The sequence below is a fragment of the Lipophrys pholis genome, assembly GCF_963383615.2.
Source record: "Lipophrys pholis genome assembly, chromosome: 6".
Classification (NCBI taxonomy): Eukaryota; Metazoa; Chordata; class Actinopteri; order Blenniiformes; family Blenniidae; genus Lipophrys; species Lipophrys pholis.
Window position 1 is genome coordinate 24086107 of NC_137629.1, and position 19384 is coordinate 24105490.

The 19384-nt window shown below is 43.2% G+C and overlaps 1 protein-coding gene across 1 annotated transcript in view; it reads right to left on the reverse strand.

The window, feature by feature from the left end:
• col23a1b (collagen type XXIII alpha 1 chain b) overlaps positions 1-19384 on the reverse strand; it is a 116598-nt gene that overhangs the window by 16270 nt on the left and 80944 nt on the right. Inside the window, exons 3-7 of the mRNA XM_080465864.1 lie at positions 12688-12732; positions 8710-8744; positions 2492-2518; positions 2351-2377; positions 334-360 (exon numbers count right to left, since the gene is read on the reverse strand). Of these exons, the coding sequence (XP_080321990.1) occupies positions 334-360; positions 2351-2377; positions 2492-2518; positions 8710-8744; positions 12688-12732 (161 nt within the window). The remainder of the gene's footprint in view (positions 1-333; positions 361-2350; positions 2378-2491; positions 2519-8709; positions 8745-12687; positions 12733-19384) is intronic.

Here is a 19384-nt window from a genome sequence, read left to right on the forward strand (position 1 = left end):
CTTATCTGGACCATTTATGCTGTGTGCGCAAAAACACACACACACACACAATGACGATCCTCTTCTGCCACCAGCAGCAGCTCTAATGTCTATACGGAGGTGCACAGAGCAGCAAAACCTGGCCTGTAAATGTGCTAAGTGCTCGGATAAATGTGAAGGAACATCCGAGCTCCCTGCAGGACAACATGTAATCTATAGCTGGCTGGATGGATGAGCAGCGGGAACATAAAAGTGTCAGGGTGATGATGAAGGTAAGTGCGCCAACATGTTCACACTTTCAGAATTAATGTGAATATGTCTACACAGCGTATTGACTTGTCCGTTGAAGCATACCTTTTCTCCCTTGGGTCCGGCCGGTCCCTGTAGGAGCGAGGAGATAATTAGAGACGGTCAGTGCAGATAAATCTGCTATCGTGTGACAAACATACATCATTGCCCAATTTATCTTGAATTGTGTTTGAGCAGGGAGCTTTCAATCAAACTGCAAAAGCGAGGCCGTGGTAACCCTTGATGCTGTCCAGCCGTTGAGACTGCTCAATCATAATTCACTTTAGCCTGAGCATATTGCCCAACAACAGTGCCATGTGACACCTTTTTAGATTTTTCCTCTTTTTAGATAAAAACCTTTCTGCTGAGAGATAAAACTGAAGTCAAAACTCTCCTTTGTTCCCCAGCAAGTGTGACTGGAGGAAGGAAACTCTTTGGCTGCTTCAGATGTAAAAACGAGATCCTAAACATTTCTGTGGACACTTATTCCCACTGTGTCAGACAGTTTGACATTGTCTCATGAACACCAGGCCTGCAGATGAGCTTCGGCCTCCTTCGTCTCTGTGTCTATTAACAGCTGACAAGCGGCAGCAGGATGCCAAATGTGGCCGTACCACAAGCTGGAGGAAGACCGCAGGCCCTCTCAGGCTGGGATAATAAGAGAAGGAGGGTTAAACCTGCCATCAACAATCTTTGATCTAAATCACTGTCTTTTTAAAAGCAGGCAGACTCTTGCCCCTCATGTTAATTTTCTGTTCGAAGTCTATACTTCCACTCATCAAGCATTGTATTTGATGCACTCATTTCCTCTGCGCCTGCAATATTTCAGTCCCCTGTCTCTCAATCTGCCGCAGTCTATAACCCGTAGCCTTCTTCCGCGATGCCTGTCTTTGTCTGGCAGCCAGCTTGTCTAGACCGGAGCTCTAATTGTGCTCAGGACGACAACACCGATGACAAGGCTTGGTGGAGAGGATCAGCTCTTTGTTAATGTGACGGGCCACGTGATGACAGAGTGCAGATTATCTCCTGTGCTGCTCACTGCTTCAGCTCATAGAGAGGAGACGTGAAGGAGCTGGAAGCTTCCTTTCAGGCCAGTATTCCCCCATTTCTTCACTTTTTCAGAAACTTCAGGGAGAGTTTCTACTTAAACTGAACCATTTGAAGGACACTTTCTCAAGCAGTTTCCCAGGCTCTCAGTTCGTCCAAGCATTCAGATAAGCAAGGAAAAGGCTAGAAAATACCACAAAAACCCTGCTTTAATTCATTATTCGTTTAGGCTGAAAACAGTCTTGATGCTGAAAAAACTAAAATTTTCATCAATGAATGTAGATTGTTCATTTTCAACATTCCAGCTTTTGGAAACTGACTTCAACTGTGGTCAAAAGGTCTGTGTCACACCTGTGGTAACTTTACAGTCGACCCCCAGTGATGGAGGAGGGCTCCTGTTAAAGGAAAGACCCAGCTTGAGATCTCCTTCAGCAGGAACCAACAGTTTAATGGTGTTTGGAGAGAAACAATCCAAACAGGCCTCATTATTCCGTGATGAGTTTCCGTTTCACTCGACTCTCTTCTGGGCGAAGCGTTCGTGGAGATGGGCAGAGCTGGAAAGGGACTCCATTGATATTTTAAAGAGCCTCTGCTGAGGGTTATAAACTTCATTCGCCCCCATTTCCCAATGGTGTGTAACCCATTGGCTCTGGTTTGCCTGTTTCCACGGCACACCTGGGCGCGCCTGGGAGGGCAGCAGGGTTTCAGTGGAAGGTTGATGGATGAGACTACAAAGGGGATTTTCAGCGCACAGTTCAGTTGAGCCATGACTCCCTCGTGGCTGTGAGCCCTGGGATAACTTAAGCGGTGGAACATGAACTTCGATAGCTACCGCAGGATTTTTACTCACTTGTTAGGGTCCCTTAGGAACAGTAAAAATGATTGATGAGGTAGAGCAAACCGTCACCTGTCTCACAGGCCAAACGCCCACCTGGATTCATTGTTAGACGAATCTTTAAAAAAGGGGTTTCCTTGGGTACAATTGCTGAATGCTTTTGGAAAACCTAATCACGATTGCTGGTGTGTGATGGTGTACCTGGCTTCCTTTGAGGCCCGGTAAACCCTGGAAAGAATTAAAAAAAAAAAAAAAAAAAAAAAAGGCTTAAACCACAATCACTATTTCACTAATTTCCCTTTGTTTCTTTTTTTTTTTTTTTTAGAAGGGTTGGGTACTCACTGGTTTGCCATCCAAGCCAAGAGGACCCTATAATAAAGCAAAAGAAAGAGATTTTGTTAGAATCTGAAATCCTTTGGGACATAACACACCACCCCCCCAAGGAAAACAAATGACATGTTGAAAACATTTAAAAATATTTGCATCCACTTGCGTTTTGACAGTTATACGCGAAATGTATTCCATGTTCAGGTTGCAGAAATTAAGGTGCCGTCCATCTTTATCTCAGGAACAAAAATTAGGCCTTCTTAAAAAAAAAAAAAGTATTTACAAAACACTAACGACTGGTTTTAATAATTGCCTCTGCTGTGGACAAAGAATCTCATTAAGACGCGATTTGTTTTAAATCCACTGCCGAGACAATCGTCCCCCACCAAAAATTCATAAACCGGCTTTTGCTAATTAGTATTTCATAAGGTTTAATCTTGTCTCCATATCTTAGCTTGGGGAAGAAAACAATTAAGTGGATTCAGACAGTCAAGCTTTTAAAGCAAAGAAGCCAAAAGTGAGTTTCAGAACAACACAGAAGAACAGACAAAGTTCATCGTTAAAAGTAGGAAATAAAAAAAAGAAAAAAAAGAAGTATATCCTGCCCCATTTCCATTTGGTGAGCAGAGGTAGGACTCGTATATGAAAACCTTTCCTGGTCATTGCAGATTAAATTTACTCAGGTATCAAAAAGTCTACATGATGATCTGCGGGTTGATTCGATCCAGATGAATTTTGATGTAACAAGAGATTCTGCGTGTGTGTGTGTGGTAACGAGATAATCACACAAGCCACTGAGGGAATACCTTATTCAAACATGCTGGTGAGAGAAGCAGCTTTGGAGTTGTCCACTTTGTTTACCTCGAGTACAAAAACACCCGAGCAGCCGTCGAACCTCCCTGCAAAGCAACAGCGGTTCAAAGGCACAAACCTCTGGATCCCTACTCGGGCATAAAGAAACTGTTGGCTCTCGGATCAAGCTTTCCAGAAAACACTTTAATGTGATGTATGTGGTAAAAGCTCATGTTGACTTCCTCCTTAACGACTATACTCAGTGTTAAGCTAACAGTTTTTACAGGATCCCCAGAGCTGCGGGTTGCTCAACTCTTCACTGTCTCGGTGCCGCTGCTGCCTGAAAGCTGTCATTAAGAGTCATCATCTCCTCCACAATTTTGTTTCTCATTTCTGCCTTTAATAGCCCCACGTGGGCGCTCTCTGGCCTTAATTCTTGCGTGGAAAAAAAAACAACCTACTGCAGTGTCATCACAGGGCGCTCTGACGGATGGACCGTGGCTGCGTAAAGACGAAGGGCTGCTCAGAAAAGAAAAATCACGAGTGACGAGTGGAGCCGCGGCCCATCATCCTTTCATAGGATCACATGCCGCCCCTGCTTTAATCCAACAATAGGCCAATGTGGCTATAAACTCGTCAAGTACATAAGCGGTCGGTCTGCGTGGGAGATTTATTAAAAGTACAGTGAGAACCCTGAGGCCACCTTTTCTCTTTTTATTAAGGGACCCTTGTGAAGTAAGCAGTCGGCGTCTGAGACTGATCGCTGGGACCAATTGTAAGGCAATCATTTCCTCTTCACTGTTCAAAGTTGACGAGTGTCAAGATCTATATATTGCTCTTTATGTCTTCCAATGGAGTCAACACACGGCAGAGCACAAGGTTGTAGTTTCTCTAATAAACGGAGCATGCTGTGTTTATCATGTCGTACAGACACGTGGGAGAATTTCAATGAGCCGACAAACACCTCGCAGAGCTTTTCCTGTCGGCCATATCTCTGGATCAATGCGCGGGTGTACACACTGTGTCTGAGCGTGTTTTGTGCATGTGAGGATATCTCTGCATCTGGGAGCGTTTATCAGGACCGGGCTTCTTCAAGATTTGTCAGGATGAGTAGACGAGTTGCACAATGTGAGGTCATCGGCTGCTGCAGAGTCTGAACCCGGGGCAGAGAGGGAGACTGATTTATGGCCGCTAACAAGCGACACGGTGGCCTGTGAACTGCAGGTAAAAGCTGCCGTGTTTGTCTTTTCGATTTTGTGTGAAAGCTTTATGCCCGGCAGTAAAACTTCAGACATCTGATAGCTCACATAAAAGACATTATATCGTATAAGATGTTCGACTAATTTACTCACTCACTTGCATCCAGAGCAGAATAATGAATCATCAGAGTTTCTTGGAGCCAAATTCCAACCAACAAAGCAGCAGTCCAGGAAGCTCTTCCAGAGATAATAAGATACTTTGAACTATATGATCTTTATTTAAATCAAAAGCAAAGGCTGGAAGAAACCTTTGTGAAAACAAGGCACAAAACTGGCAAGTTGGGGTCAAATGGAAAAAAGAAATATCGAAGCCAGGGGATTTTGATGTGTGTTTATGTTATGGGCTCTAGATTTTTTTACATACAGTTTTGTATGGCTGCACTATAGGAGTAAAGTCTACAATAAAATCTGCAAGATAAAAAAAAAAAAAAAAAAAAAAAAGAGCTGGAATTCACATAAAAGCAGAAAAAGCTGGGGGTAGGGAAAGGTTTGGAGGGTCTGGGTGAGGGCCCTCCGCTAAAATCTCTTCATCTCGCACCACAAATGGATCAGGCTGCAGAATAAAGGGAAGAAAGGATCATAGAACATTAAAGAGAAAAAAACGGAGAGATTAATGTTGAGAAAAAGTGAGAAAATAGGCCAGCGATTACCACTGAAACCTCAACTAAACATAGGGGGAAAATGAAATAATGTCTCTTTATGTGCACTTCCAGCACCATCTCGTTCTGCAGCATCTCTCAGCGGATGAAAAGAAATAAAGCTTCGACTCACATTCCCACCAATTAGATGGCTTTTAAACACATTTCTGGAAAATAACTGGGCCTGCAGGAGGGCCCATGTCTGTGCTTTTGCATATGTGTGAATTTGCGCGTAGACCCGCGCATGTGTGTCTTTTTGTGTGTGCGATCCCAATGAAAGAGGGCGAGGGGGTGCCTTGACTGTTTTTATTGTACTCCCCGCGGAGCAGACTGGTAATTATCCAGTGGGGTGTAATTGTTTAGGATGTTCCATGAAATGATGGCGTCTGCACATCAGAGCAGACATCTCACAGGCACACATGGGAAGGTGTCGCACACATTAACTGCAACGAGTCTATTTCTTGCCATGTAAAAGTAAAGGAAGACGAGGGGAGAGCTGTTAGTTTTCCTATTAAACCCCGTCTTTAATATTAGCTTGGTACGAAGGGGTTGTTTCTTCCACAATATTCAACATTGGCTTCGCACTGGCATAATCTGTAAAGTCTCTGTCACGGACTTATCAAAAGACCTTTCTTTTGTTCAACAAAAGAAAAAGACACGGGCTCCAAGCAGAACAAGAGCACAATAAAGCATACCAGAGGGCTGCGTGTTTGGGACCGAAAATTAGTGGCATGTTGTTGGGTGACTGTCTGGCTTTAATCTGTGCTCAGCAGCCTGGAAGCCTGAACAATGAAGGACTTGGCCCTTTTCTGCTGATCGAGGTCCGCCGTCTGTCAAAGACTGGCACTCTCGTATAAACACGCTCGTGGCCCGAGCGCGCTGGCGACCGAGCATATGAATGAGCCGGTGTGTGTTTACTCCTCAGCGCTGGCCTGTCAGTCTGCGTGACTCTTGACTGTTCGACAGCGGGAAGACTCGGGTTTTTTTTGAAGCCGTGATTTATGAGAGCAGAGCGACTGGGGTGAGATCAGGGGAGAAAACACACGGTGGCACGTTCGCACACATGTATCGCGCTGTTATGCTTTTAAAGAACCGCAAACCGCATTTCGACTTACACTGTTTATCGTATTACTGATGAGCCACTGGAAGGGGAAAGGCTGACATGTGTCTGCCACCTGAGTTAAGGCACACAGTAGCTACAGAATACACAGAAATATTTGGATGTTTCACTGCAGTAAACATTAGAAAACACTATATTTGCTGCACGAAACACATCAGTATAACTGATATTAGTTGAGATAATTCACTCTAAAAACTTTGTTTTCTTTAGAAATAGAGAGTTTAATCTAGTTTTTTGTTAACAGGGACAAACTAATCATCCCAACCTTAGAATAATAAAGACGGCAAGACATAACAGCAAACTTATTTTGTGTTATTAGTTTGGTTCTTTTGAGTAAATAGTAACCTAATGCTATGAAATAAGTGCAAACTGTTTAAAAAGTGCAATATTAGACATAATAGTAGCCCAAACACCCAAAGGTCCTGAGAGAAAACTACATGAGAAAATGCCCTTAGCTTCCATAAACGACTGGAGTCGTCATGTTCATGCTGCCTTATCTGCTCAGTTACAGTTTCTTGGCTGCTGCGTGTAGAAACTAGCTTGAAGTGGTACTTTCTTTAATTGAGAGAGACACAAGACGAGGGCGAAAGAGGAAAAAAAAAAAGTTCTGGAAAGTGATCTCTTTGTTTGTTTTAACAATGAGAAGAAAGTAAGAAGTATTTTTGGCGCTGGTCTCCGGACCGACACAGTTGACACAGTAACCGCCTCCACTCACTCGTGTATCCTCGTACGCATCTGAGAGGAGTTACTGGTGCGAAAACATATCAAAACGCCTGCGCATGCACCGGGGCTTCTGACCACTTCCACGGTTCTGGCCTTTGTTACGGCGATGTACATGAGCTATGGGTAGGTGGACAGAGTCCTTGCAAATACACACATATGAAGACAGATCGACAAACACTGCTCCCCAACAGGAAGAGCAGCCCTCTTTCTGCCTCGGTATTTGAAGTTCGATCACTTCTGCTGAATGAAACGATGTTCACTGCCACAATGATTAATCAGTTGGGTTTTATTTTACACTAACTTCATGCACGCAGCTTCCTCAGATGTCATACCCACACATAGCAGGAAGCTGATTGTTATACTAAGCAAACAAATTTCGTTCACTTATAAAACTGTTTCGTCGCACAAGTGTAGTCGATATGAAGGTACAAAAGTACAAGCCTGGAAACGCATTTTGAGTAAAAGTATTCATGTTTTCAGTAAGAAGCCATTATGAAAAGGAATGAATAGAGCAAAACTATTTACCCATTTCATAACACACCCATTTTTAGAACTAAAGATTAATGTTGACTATTTAAGACAACAACAAAAAAAAAAGTATGTAAAACTCTTATATGACAATATAATGGCTATATGACATTTGCAGGTTGTATGACAGTTTCAAATTAACAATATCAGATGTGAGAAACACCAGGAAGCCAAGCATTCAACCAAAAATGACAACCTGGAGTGAGACAAAGCATGCAAACGTAAAAGTTCAAAGGCTACCGAGACGGACTAATCACATTATGAAGTTTTAAAACACAACATCATGTCCTTTAGTGAGAAATATGTTTCGCGGCTTGAAATGAGAATGAAACGAGCCACAACTCTGCAATTTGTAATGACGACGGTGACAAAAATGAACGCAGTCACAGGCCAACGAACTCTAAATGTGCACACACTTATCTGTGGTCTGGGCCCACCTGCGTGTAATTAGCAGCAGGCATTTCCCGTCAGAGAGGCTGAGCCGTTGCCAGGCAGACGGACTGCATGAGAATCTGCCTGGGAAATGGAAAGACCCAGTCCCTACAGTTCCCAGCGACTCCAACGTGAAACAACACACACAGATGCAACATTACATCGAGGGGGACACCGGTGGTCACCACGGCAACCAGACAGCAGCTTATATACCACGAAGAAGCAACATACACGTCCTCAATTGTGCCCTGTGAACTGCAAAGGTGAGGGTCGAAGCCAACACTAGAGGCTGCTGTATGTCTGCGTAACATGAGGGACGGCTGCTCCGACTGCTGGAAGTCAGCGAGCTGCTTCACACTGGGAAGTTACGGATGCTTCAGTAGTCTGGCGGATAGACGGTTCATATTTTCGGCTGCGACGCTCGATTTAAACTGTGGTTTTACACAAATGCACGCTTGTGTCTCAGTGTGTGCTCAATGTTCATGTGATCTTTAAATTCTGAACAGCTTCTGTTTGTGTTTCAGTAGTGGTAATACTAAAATCCTCTCATTCATGGGGCAGGATACATCATTGCTGATAAAGTATAGAAGCAACAAGGTGATGATTGTAGCCAAAAAAAAAACAGCAGAGAGGAGGAGAAGAAGAAAAGCTGTTGAAAAAAGAACTCCGAAGAAAGATTTCTGAAGGGAGACATGATTGGGTGAATTAAAGAGTGATAGGGTAAATAAAAATCAAATTTACCGGGTATCCATCCCGTCCAGCCTTGCCCTGGTGAGGTTAGACATTGAAGCATGAAGCACTGAGACGGATCAGAACATGAACTAACAGCTTGCACACATCAACACACATTAACTCGTCAGGTCAGCTTATTATCCGTTTGCCCTTTGTATTGAATGGAGACAAGTGCTTAATGCTAAAAAGGCTGGCGTTTATTCTGATATGTACAGAATGTTTCATTCTCCAGTGAACTGAGTTGCTCTCTTTGAAGGGGGAATTTATAAAGATGCAGTCGTATGTTTATACCACAACGCTTGACGTTTTATCTGATCTGATCTTATCTGATCTTATCTGAATCTTTCTGTCGATTGTTTGCATCGAGTTTGATAAAAGAGCCATATTGAATTTTTGTGCCTGCACGGAAATCAACTTACATGACAGAAAGTTGTTTCAGTTGTTTCCCATTAACTTAAATGTTCCAGCCAATATAGCCGACTCAGGAAAAAGTGCACATACACAATGTTACTTTGTGAAGCAGCAGGTGGCTCTGCATTACAACACCGTCCCATCAGCTTTACGAGGTGTGGACTGCAAGAATTAGGGCGTGTTCGGGAAAGAGAAATTATGCATCGTTTCATGCACACTCTGAACCAGATGCACGGACGACTTTGAGGAATCTGACCATTGCACCGGGCTTTGAGAACATCAGTTAGACACACTGTTCTGACCTGAAGTTTCTGGGAAAAGAAACGGCATTAAGGTGCGTTTTACAGCATTTCCACCTCTGCATATCCAATCAGAGCCACATGTGTCCAAACAATTCACAAACGATTGAATAATAAAGTTTGAAATCTTAAAATTCTGTTACAGGAAGGTCACATTTAAACACCGATCGATACAAAATGGAAAGGAAACAGATGTTTATACGTGACGTACATCGGTGTGTGTTTTATCTGTTGAGTGTGTGAGGATGTCAGTAGGAGTTACAGTCCCAGCGAGGAGAATGACCAATAAGTCACTACTGTGCTGTAACCATCATCATGACACACACACACCCTCACTAGGTGGTCCATCTATTGGTGCGCTCCCCGCATGCATGCGGTTGCGAGGGTGTGTCAGATTGTGTGTGTCTTTGTGTTTAACCGCCGTGAGTGAAAGAATTACAGCTGAACCATATTTCAGTATGTTGGATAGCGTACAGCCCACAGCGACACACTCCTGTTTAACTTCCACCGACTTCAATACTACCTGGATGGGATGATATTGTACTTACGGGAAGCCCTGCAAAAAAAAAAGAAAAGAGAGAACATCAATTAGAAGAATAATGATTTTTACAATCTCAACTGGCACCATAAGGCACAGCGCGGGGGAGTTACAGTAACCTCTGGTTTGTACAGCAATCAATTCCTCTGAAAAAGTGGTATGCAACAGAAGACATGCACATGCAATGTGGTTCGTTAGTTGGTGACAGTGATTAAACACTCGAATATAGTGCAGAACAAGCTCATTAAAGTTTCTTGCCAATGCAGTTCATGGTGTGCCCGTTATGATAAACAGACTTCTGGACGATAGGTCATGTTTTGCATTAGGATATGAAGTCAGGCTGAGTTTTTTTTTTTTTTATATATACTTGTGTATTTTGAAGGAGGGACAAACAGGGAATGAGAAGGTTGGGGTGTGCTGGTGCTTTGTGTCTCCTTAAAGCACAAAAAAAAAAAAAAATAAAAAAAAATAGATGTCGGCGAGATATTTTTTGGCCGCAGCTTTTCAGATGTGATTGAAATGCTGTTATGTTGAGCCGCAGCAGGCATTATGTACATTCTGCTTTTCATATTGCTTAACAAGAAACAACAGCAATGATCAAAGAGCTCCTCTCAGTCTGAGTGGCCTTTGTCTTAATGGAATAGTCTTATATAAAAAAAATACTCTTGGAAGTCCAAAGACGAACACACAAATAAAAGACACAACGGAGCGAAAGGGCTGTTTTGCCATGAAATAGTTTTACTGTTATTTTTGTTTTACATGTATCTGATCTGAATTTAAAAACGATCATGATGCAGAATTGTGTGATTGGGTAACTGCGTTACAACGCAGCCTATAAGCATTGATGAAGCACCAGACATACATGAGCCTGAGCTCATGATTGAAAGCAGACCCCTCTTAGGAAGAAAGTGTGACATTTGTGGTGTTTTGTTACTATTTACACACGAAAAAAGGCACAACCAGAACTTATGGGTGCCCTGAAACTGGCTGTTTGATTCAATAGAGAGAGAAACTCGGAGATGAATGCATTCGAGGCGAGGAGGCGAAGAGAAGAAGAGGAGAGAGGTGTTGGGGTTCATAAGGCACGAAGACCAAGCCAATCAAGTTTGGCTGCGTCTAGACGCTTCGGCAGGGACCGCCAGGCCCAGACACTTAGGTAAACAAACACACCGCAGCTCCAGAGGCACACAGCTTCCAGCACGGAGCCTCAGACAGGTGTGTAATGAGAAGGGAAAAGAACAAGAGCGAAAGAATGAAGTAAACATGAGGAAAAAAAAGAAGAAAAAGAACAGCGAGTGCTGACGGAAGAAACAAGGCGGCAGAGAGAGTTAACTGCTCCGTCTGTCCTCCTTCCTGTTTTTCAGGTTTGCGCTTCTGTTCTCTTCTCAACTCTCATTTGTTTTGCAGAGTGACTGAAGGAAAAAAGTGGCTCTGGTCTTGTTAAAAGCTGTCCCAGAGTAATCTGCCCCCCCCCCCCCCCTTCACTCACAATGTCACAGGCTGCTCTCCATCTCAATGGATGATGTGGTTATGGAGTCTGAGTTGCACAAACAGTTGGCGCTCTTTTTGAGACCACAACCTCAATCGTGAGTCTCCTCTCGATGATAATCCTCCTACGAAATGCTGAGAGGCTGTAAATACACCACCCCGGAGAAAACCCACTAACATTTAGCTGACCTGGTGATTGCCCGATGAAATAACAGAACTCAGAAGGATTTAAATAATGTGTGTTGATTAGGATGTAATAAAATAACAAACAACATACTGGGGGTGGAGGTCTGGTGATGCCTTTTTTTTTTTTTTTGGCTCAACAAATCTAGACAAACAACCGGAGGAGGTACTACTGGTGCCAAAAAGCAAATCCCACAAACACTGTAAAACACAGTTGTAAATATTCACCCCAAAAACCAAAAAGCGCAGCTGAAAAAAAAAAAAAAGGTTCCAACCAGGACAATTTTAACTCTTGCTTGAGCAATGACTGTTAAAAAACAACTGGATCCAGCTGAACATTATCAAACTCAATGAAATAACGAGAAGATTAAAACTGATTTGAAAATGAGGACTTCATGACCGACTTTACTGTGATACGTTCTAATGCCTGCAGGTGAGCTTTCCTTTTAGTCAACAATGAATCACTGCCAGACTGGAAATTTCACCATCTGACACACATCCTGCAACAACTGCAGTCCGGCAGGTTTCGATCGAAATCCGCTAATTCTGTCGCGCCACAATCGGATGGCGTCGAAGCTTAAAACAAAAACATTTAAGATCAGAATGAGTCACACTTGTAGAGCATCCGTCCCGTCTGTCATTACAACCTTACAGGATTTGCAAGCGTCTCCCCCGCCGAGTGTTATGTGGTTTGGATAGAAAAACGCCACCATAATGGTGGGCAGCAACGCTGGCGAAGGAGACTCTCATTAGGCCTGCACAAGTACAGCTGCTACTGCTCAGTGAGACCGACTGACATCTGGGCAAAGTTAGTGCAACCACATGGCCAAAGTTAGCGCTACGCTGGGAGTAGAAAGGGGGGGTGGGGGTGGGGGGTGGAGAGAAGGGCCACTTGTAGCCCGTCATCCATCGGCATGACTCAGGGATCACTGCTTTTACCAGTCCTCGGGTCAAACTCACCCAGTCACCCGGGAAAAGGAAGAGGAGTGTTTGAGTGGTAAAGAGAGAGTTTTCAAGAGAAGAGGCAAACCCCCCCCCACAACAAAGCAAGTGATGGGCGTCACTTACCGGGTTCCCCTCTTCTTCCCATCCGCCCACGTTTACCCGGAGGCCCTGTTGAAACATAGACAGAGCAATAAATTGTTGAGATCAACACAGAATGACAATCCCTGTGAGCGATCGACCGACAGGAGGGAATATCCAGAAACAAACTGTATATCGTTTCAGTTTGGGCGGACCACACGAAACATTCCCACGTGGACATCAGGCCTATGATGATTGGCGTTTATTTCAGTCCAGTTCCTCCGAAACTGCAGCGATGACGCTATAGCACACCTTTCCCGTATTAGGGCTTCTGTTATCTGACTGAGAGAACCGCAGAAAGGCTGGAGAAGAACCAAGAGACGATGCAGAGAGGAAGCAGCTGGACGCCATGCTGCTCCACCATGAATCAAGACTAATCAGTAGGGGTTGATAATATACTGCTGATTTAGCGCCAATATTAACATGCAGGGTAGATGAATTGCATAATACTGAGTGAACATTATGTTTTCATGCACTGTGCATTCATGGATCTAATCAAAACGGCCTCAGACTGTGATGACAATAGATCATATTTCAGTTTGAAACTGATTTGACAGTACCTTTAATATGCTGGCCACATTCATCCAGTCACACCACTACTGGCAGCTGCCATGCAAAGGAGCTCAGTTCCTCCATTGGAAGGAATGAGGGGGTCAGTGTTTAGCTCAAGGACACTTTGACATATGGAGAGATGAAGGATCGAACCTGCAACCTTGTGACTGAAGGGCGACTCGCTCTATCCACAGCCACCCGTTTGCCTCAGTATACATTATTTCTTAAATGGTGGCAAAAAGCACAAAAATCAAGTGAAAAAAGACAGAAAAACCACAAAGTAAACTAAAGGGGGGGCAAGAGAAAGAACACTGTTCTTAAAAACAAATCCCGGCGCACACAGACATTAACTTTGACTTAATTTATCACAAATCATATTGATATCACAATACAAATCTTTATTATCTCATATTGAATGTTTATCTACAGCTTTATTAGTCCGTCTTTTATTTTATTTTTTTAATTTACACATCAAATAGCTTTGTAACATACTGCAGGAAACGTACAACCATTACCGTAAACAGTATTATTTTTTTTTTTTAGGAATCTGTAATTGAGTACTTTTTTTTTTGGGGGGGGGGGGGGGGGGGGGACTTCCCTGTTACTACATATGTTTTTATCTTTACAATTTCAAAACAAAACAGCTGACAGCTCAATTTACTGCTTTGGTTTAGTTTTTTGCATCATAGCGAAACTCACCGTTCAATACTAAATGGATAAAATACAGATGATATGGCAGTGACACAATGAAAGGATGATTGTTTTGGGGTTTTCAGAGGATTTGAAGCAGAACAGATGTAAAAATGCATACAAGACAGAATGTGTAAATAATATGGCTTTGACATGAGAGGAGGACTATTGGGACAAAAATGCCTATTGGACACGAAACATGATTAGAAACCCCACATTTTCTTTCTGGCTGTGTTGAGAGACGGGGTCTGAGCACACAGCTATTTCATTTCACAGTGAATCAATTTCATTTTGAAAAACTAATATTTTAGGTTGAGTTAGACTTTTTTTTCTCCTCCGCAGCACTGCTTTGCTTTAAAAGCTCCTTATTACACACAAAGGCATTTTCTTATAGAATACATATTGAACAAATTTGTAAGGATTCACTTTGAATCATTGACTCATTTAATAAAATGAAGTGCAGCCGAGAAGTAATGTAAAGTGTGTGAATGACTGGAGGGATTCCTTGAAAATATTTGTATTTCCAAAAGGAGTGTCTGATAGAAAAAGTGTGGGAACCGCTGGTTTAGTTCAACGATAGTAAAAAGCTGGAATGCAAATTGAAAAGTAACGTCATACAACTGTCACAAACCTGACCAGGCCTGTTTCTCCTCCACTCATGGACAATGAACCAGTCAGGATACTGACTTTTCCTTGGCTTCTGTTTCAGTTTTCTATCATGATATAATTCATGTAGCCACATAGTGGGTATTCACAGGCTTTTTGTTTGTAAATGAGTCAGCGCCGCTTTTAAACAGCACAAAGTTAATGATAGCTTCAGTCGCCACTTCTGCTTCTGGCCAGGATGTTTTTGTCTTCTTTCAACCTGTTTGTGAAATTGTGAGCCCCCTTGTACCAGGAATGAATTTCAGATTGGAAAGCGGTACCCTCATTCTCCCTGGAAACTTCACACGTCATTTGAAAGATATGAAAAAAAAAACAACCCCAAAAAACCCCCACAAATGTCAAAGGAAGCAATAAGTAAACCGCCTGCATGGCCTGAAACCCCTGTGTGGTAACACCTTAATCCGTCTGTCCTCCCCTCCGTGTGCCCATCCTCCCCCGCTCTCATAATAAAATTGGAACCATACCCGGCTCCTGATGCTAAGTGGTTGTGGCTGCATACATGTTTTCCCTATTGTCATTATTGCCGTTATTGTAGCGGCCTAATCACTTCCTGACTCTGCCAGGCCTTTCAAAGAGCGCTCAATCATACTCCTCCACGTCCTGCGTCTGTATACCCCCCCCTCCCTACTTTCATCCTCCTTTTCCTCCTCCATGCAGCAGCAATAAGTCATTAAAGACTTTTGAGCAGAAGAATTCTAGAAAGAGCACAAGAAGAGTTAAACTCGGTTTGGAGCTTGGCCACGGTTGAAGCGTTCCACTGAACCATGATTTTACCCCAGGCTGCTGTTTGCGTTCTTTATCTCCTTCATGTTGCCATTTTTAGCTCCTGAGGGATTTTGTTGGCAAAAAGAAAGAAAGAAAAAAAAAGATTTAAAATGTAACCAAGGAGAATGAATGCAGCTGTGCTCCCTCCATTCTGACTCTCATTTAAAATTTATGATTATGAACAATTTTACTCATTTAACACCTCTTCGCCTTCCAACCCAAGACTCACATGCAGGCGAACACATGCTCTGCCAGCCTCAGTATTTAGACTAATAGTCTCCATATTTCGTAGCGGGCCCAACTTCCTGTTTTGCAGCCTCAAAAGCAGCCAAAAATGGCAGTGCGGAGATGTTTGATAGGACTGAGGACTCTCCGGAGAAAGATAGAACTGGAGTTTTTCCCCTGGGGATGGAGACAGAGAGATGCTGGCTGACAAGTTACAGAAGGGAGAGAGGAATGTGTAAGGGAGTGGCGGAAAGAGGAGGAAAGACAGTGGGATGAAAAAATGAAATGGGAGAAAACCAAGACACTTAACCTCCATGCGTGCAAGTTATCAAGTCACAAGATGGCAGTGACGCCAAGGAGAGTTTCGTGTTAAAAAAAAAAAAAAAAAAGGTGGAGGAAATCAGTCGGGGTGGATGCATGACTGCATTTACAATCCTTGGACTGCCACGGTCACTGGGCATTCAGGCTGGGATATGCATCATAAGATACGGGTCACCACGGGCCGTGCCTTCTCTACCTTTATTTGAGCCATGAAAGGCAGCTGTCCGCATGCCGGCAGGTTGGTCGCCAAAAGCTGAAGGAGCAGGCGTCGGAGTGACTGAGATGTGGGAGTGTGATTGGTCCTGAGTGGGACTGGAGGTGGGTGATGACAAGCTGATGTAGAACTGGATTGACTGCAGGGATTGATGGGAAAAACAGCAGCGCTGCGGCGTGCAGGGAAAGTATGTGTGGAAGTAATGTAGATTCCTGTTCCAAAACAGAATCCGTGAAGACGCAGACAAACAACCATGGAGTGGCGCTGGTGTCAGCGCTCACTTCCTGTCTCACGGTGACATTATAGGGTCAGGAAATATTTCACAAGAACCAAAGATAGAAGCCGTGTCCGAGTGAGAGCAAGTGATCGTTTGGAGGATCATGTTTTACTAAATGTACGCACCAAAACAGTGACAGTCCTCGTAATAACTCAACTTCTCCTCCTACCTATGTCGTTCTCTTTAGAGGTTTAATGTTATCGACTTCAAAAGAAGATGTTACAAAGTCAAAAAAAACAAAAAAAAAACCCTCAAAACAAGACTTACATTTTTCAAGTGATTGGTTGGTTTGCTCAATGTAAAGCAGATGGGAGGATTAAGTGGACAGAAGAGATTGAGAAAAAAAAACAAGAGTTCACAGATACAGACAAAAAAACCCCTGTAGTGCTGCTGAGATGGGAGGACAAGTGCTGAACGATGAGATCGTCCTTCACTGTTACAGGTGTTGAGAAACCCCTAAAGAAAGAATGATGGACCTCCACAACTATCACAGTGAGGAGAGAAAACTACATCCTGTGTGTAGATCTCTGTCCAGCAGTGGACCCCTTCAGCTCAACATATGTGAGGAACTTCCTGCGAACAGCACGATAATACTAAAACACACAATGAACTAAATGTGAACTGGAGATAACCGTGCATGTTTGCTTGAAGCACTGTATCCCAAACTTCACATACACTCTAGTTTTTTTTCTAAATTACGTGGATTTCACGGGGAGGCTGAAAGCGAGCCAACCACATGTTGGTCTTTAATGCAGCTCATTCTCCAGGAAAACGCTTCTGCAAAACATGGATACCTCAGTTACAATCTATTATCGCAGTGACACCCCTGAAAAGTCAGGGTACACCCTCTTGTTGCTTTTTTTTTTTACAACAAGAATAACGTAGAAAATGAGATTACAGACCAATAGAGGGAGTAATATTCAGCCTTCCAGATGAAAAATGGTGATCGCCTGTTCGGCACTATTTTTACTAGATGTGTCAATTTATTTTAAAAACAAGAGAACCATCAACACCATCTTCAATGTCGACAACACAAAACACACACAGCCATTCTTTTTCCATCTACGGAGTCTGTTTCTCATAGTTTAAGCTCAGTTTGATTTAGCTACTGGGACATTTATCGCAAACAAAGCGCTTCCAGCGAATGAAGCAAACGATTGGAGGAACACTGCGCCCACCTTCGCTTCTGAAAGGCCCCATTTTGTTTAACCCAAGGACTGGGAGCAATAAAAAAAAAAAAAAAAAAGAAAAAGTGGCAGAATGTGATACTTTGAATGCATGACCAGAGGAACTACATCCATCCATCTCTCAATGCACACCCCATCAAAAATACACACCGCGCGAGCACACACCTCCACTCGCCCACTACTGCATGCCTCCAAATACCCCTTCTGCAACCGGGGGAAAATTAAATCTAGTGGAAAGGAAGAGAGAAGTGGGGCAGGAGTTGAGTGTGGGGAGGAAGGGTGCAAGAAGTGAAGGTTAACTTCTGGCTTCCATGTTAGCTGGAGGCGACGTGTCTCCACGGTGCCTCTTTTCCCACTTATGAATGGGAATGCCAGTAGCTTATCCACTATAACTATCATCACCAGGAAGAGCAACCGGCACGCAGACATTCACACAACAAAGATTTGCATTCAATAACAGGTTGTGACAGTACCATCATATAAAGACAAGTTATGTTTAAAAAAACAACAACAACCTTTGATTCAACATTACTGATCGTAAACTATCCTATGAAATATGAAGCTAATAAGGCGTGACAGCCTCCTTCTCCCACTGAAACGTTTCACTGGTACAGGACACAATGATGAGGATCTCCCCTTCTTGCAGTTTGTCTTGCTGCACAAATACAGGCAGCTGGTGAGCTTCTCCTCGCGAAACCGAGCGGCTCCTTCTCAGCCTCCTGATTTGTCATCATCCGCTTGTGTTTGTCCAGCTTTTGTTCCAGTAAGATGGGGGACACATGCTGTGGATGTAAACACCAACAGAAAGGGAAAAAAGACAGCGGATGTGATTCACGGGACGATGATTCATTCTCCAGCTGCCCCGCGTCTTTCAGTGCCCGGGTCAGACGAGGTTCAGTCGACCAGAATGGGACAAGAAGGAACCGATCATCCAAGCTTTTTCAGTTTTAGCTCATCATCTGGTTAATCTCCCTTCCTCAACATAAGTAATGTTGGTACATTTGCAGGGACCACAGATGAGAGTGAAGATCTCGGGCTGAGGAATATTGAACATTGGAAACAAATCTGAATGACTGAGTGTGTATTGGAGAAGAAGATGAGCACACTTATTATCGTGAGGAAGGTGAGGTTAGTTAACAAGTGCAATATGTTGGATATCTTCTCAGTCGTGTGTGTGACCGTGATCACTGCCTCCATAAACACAACGAGACAGACAGCGGAGCGCGTTCTCAAAGACTGCTGCGGACAAAACTCCACTGACAATAATGTAAATCATTCATCGCTCACAACCTTAAAGTCTGTGCTTAACGTTCAATAATTCGCTATATTGAAGTCACATCCGTATACCACTACGTATCTGATTAAGTTTTTACGATAACGTGTCAAAAGTACATTTTCTTTTTACAGTCATTCAGCATGTTTGCTGATATTTGCATATTCAGAGAGAAATTGTTACTGTTTGAATAATTCTGCCCCACATTTGGATTTATGTGACACATTTTCTTTTCTTTTTTTAAATCAAAAAAGCCCAAGAATATCCATTCATTATTACATCTAAAGAAAAGCCATTAAACTGTTTCTATAAAGCCTTTCTATATAAGCGTTAAATTTCTCTCCGAGATTGCAGAATGCGGTCGAAGAAAGGTGCGGGAGCGTGAACTGCGGTGTGGTAATCACGTAAAGCTCATCGAACATTTGAGAAACGAGACGCCAAGACCACATCTCCACCAAACTCGACCTTCCTGTTTTACTTTGAGGTGCAAGCACCGTGTGAGGGAACCGACG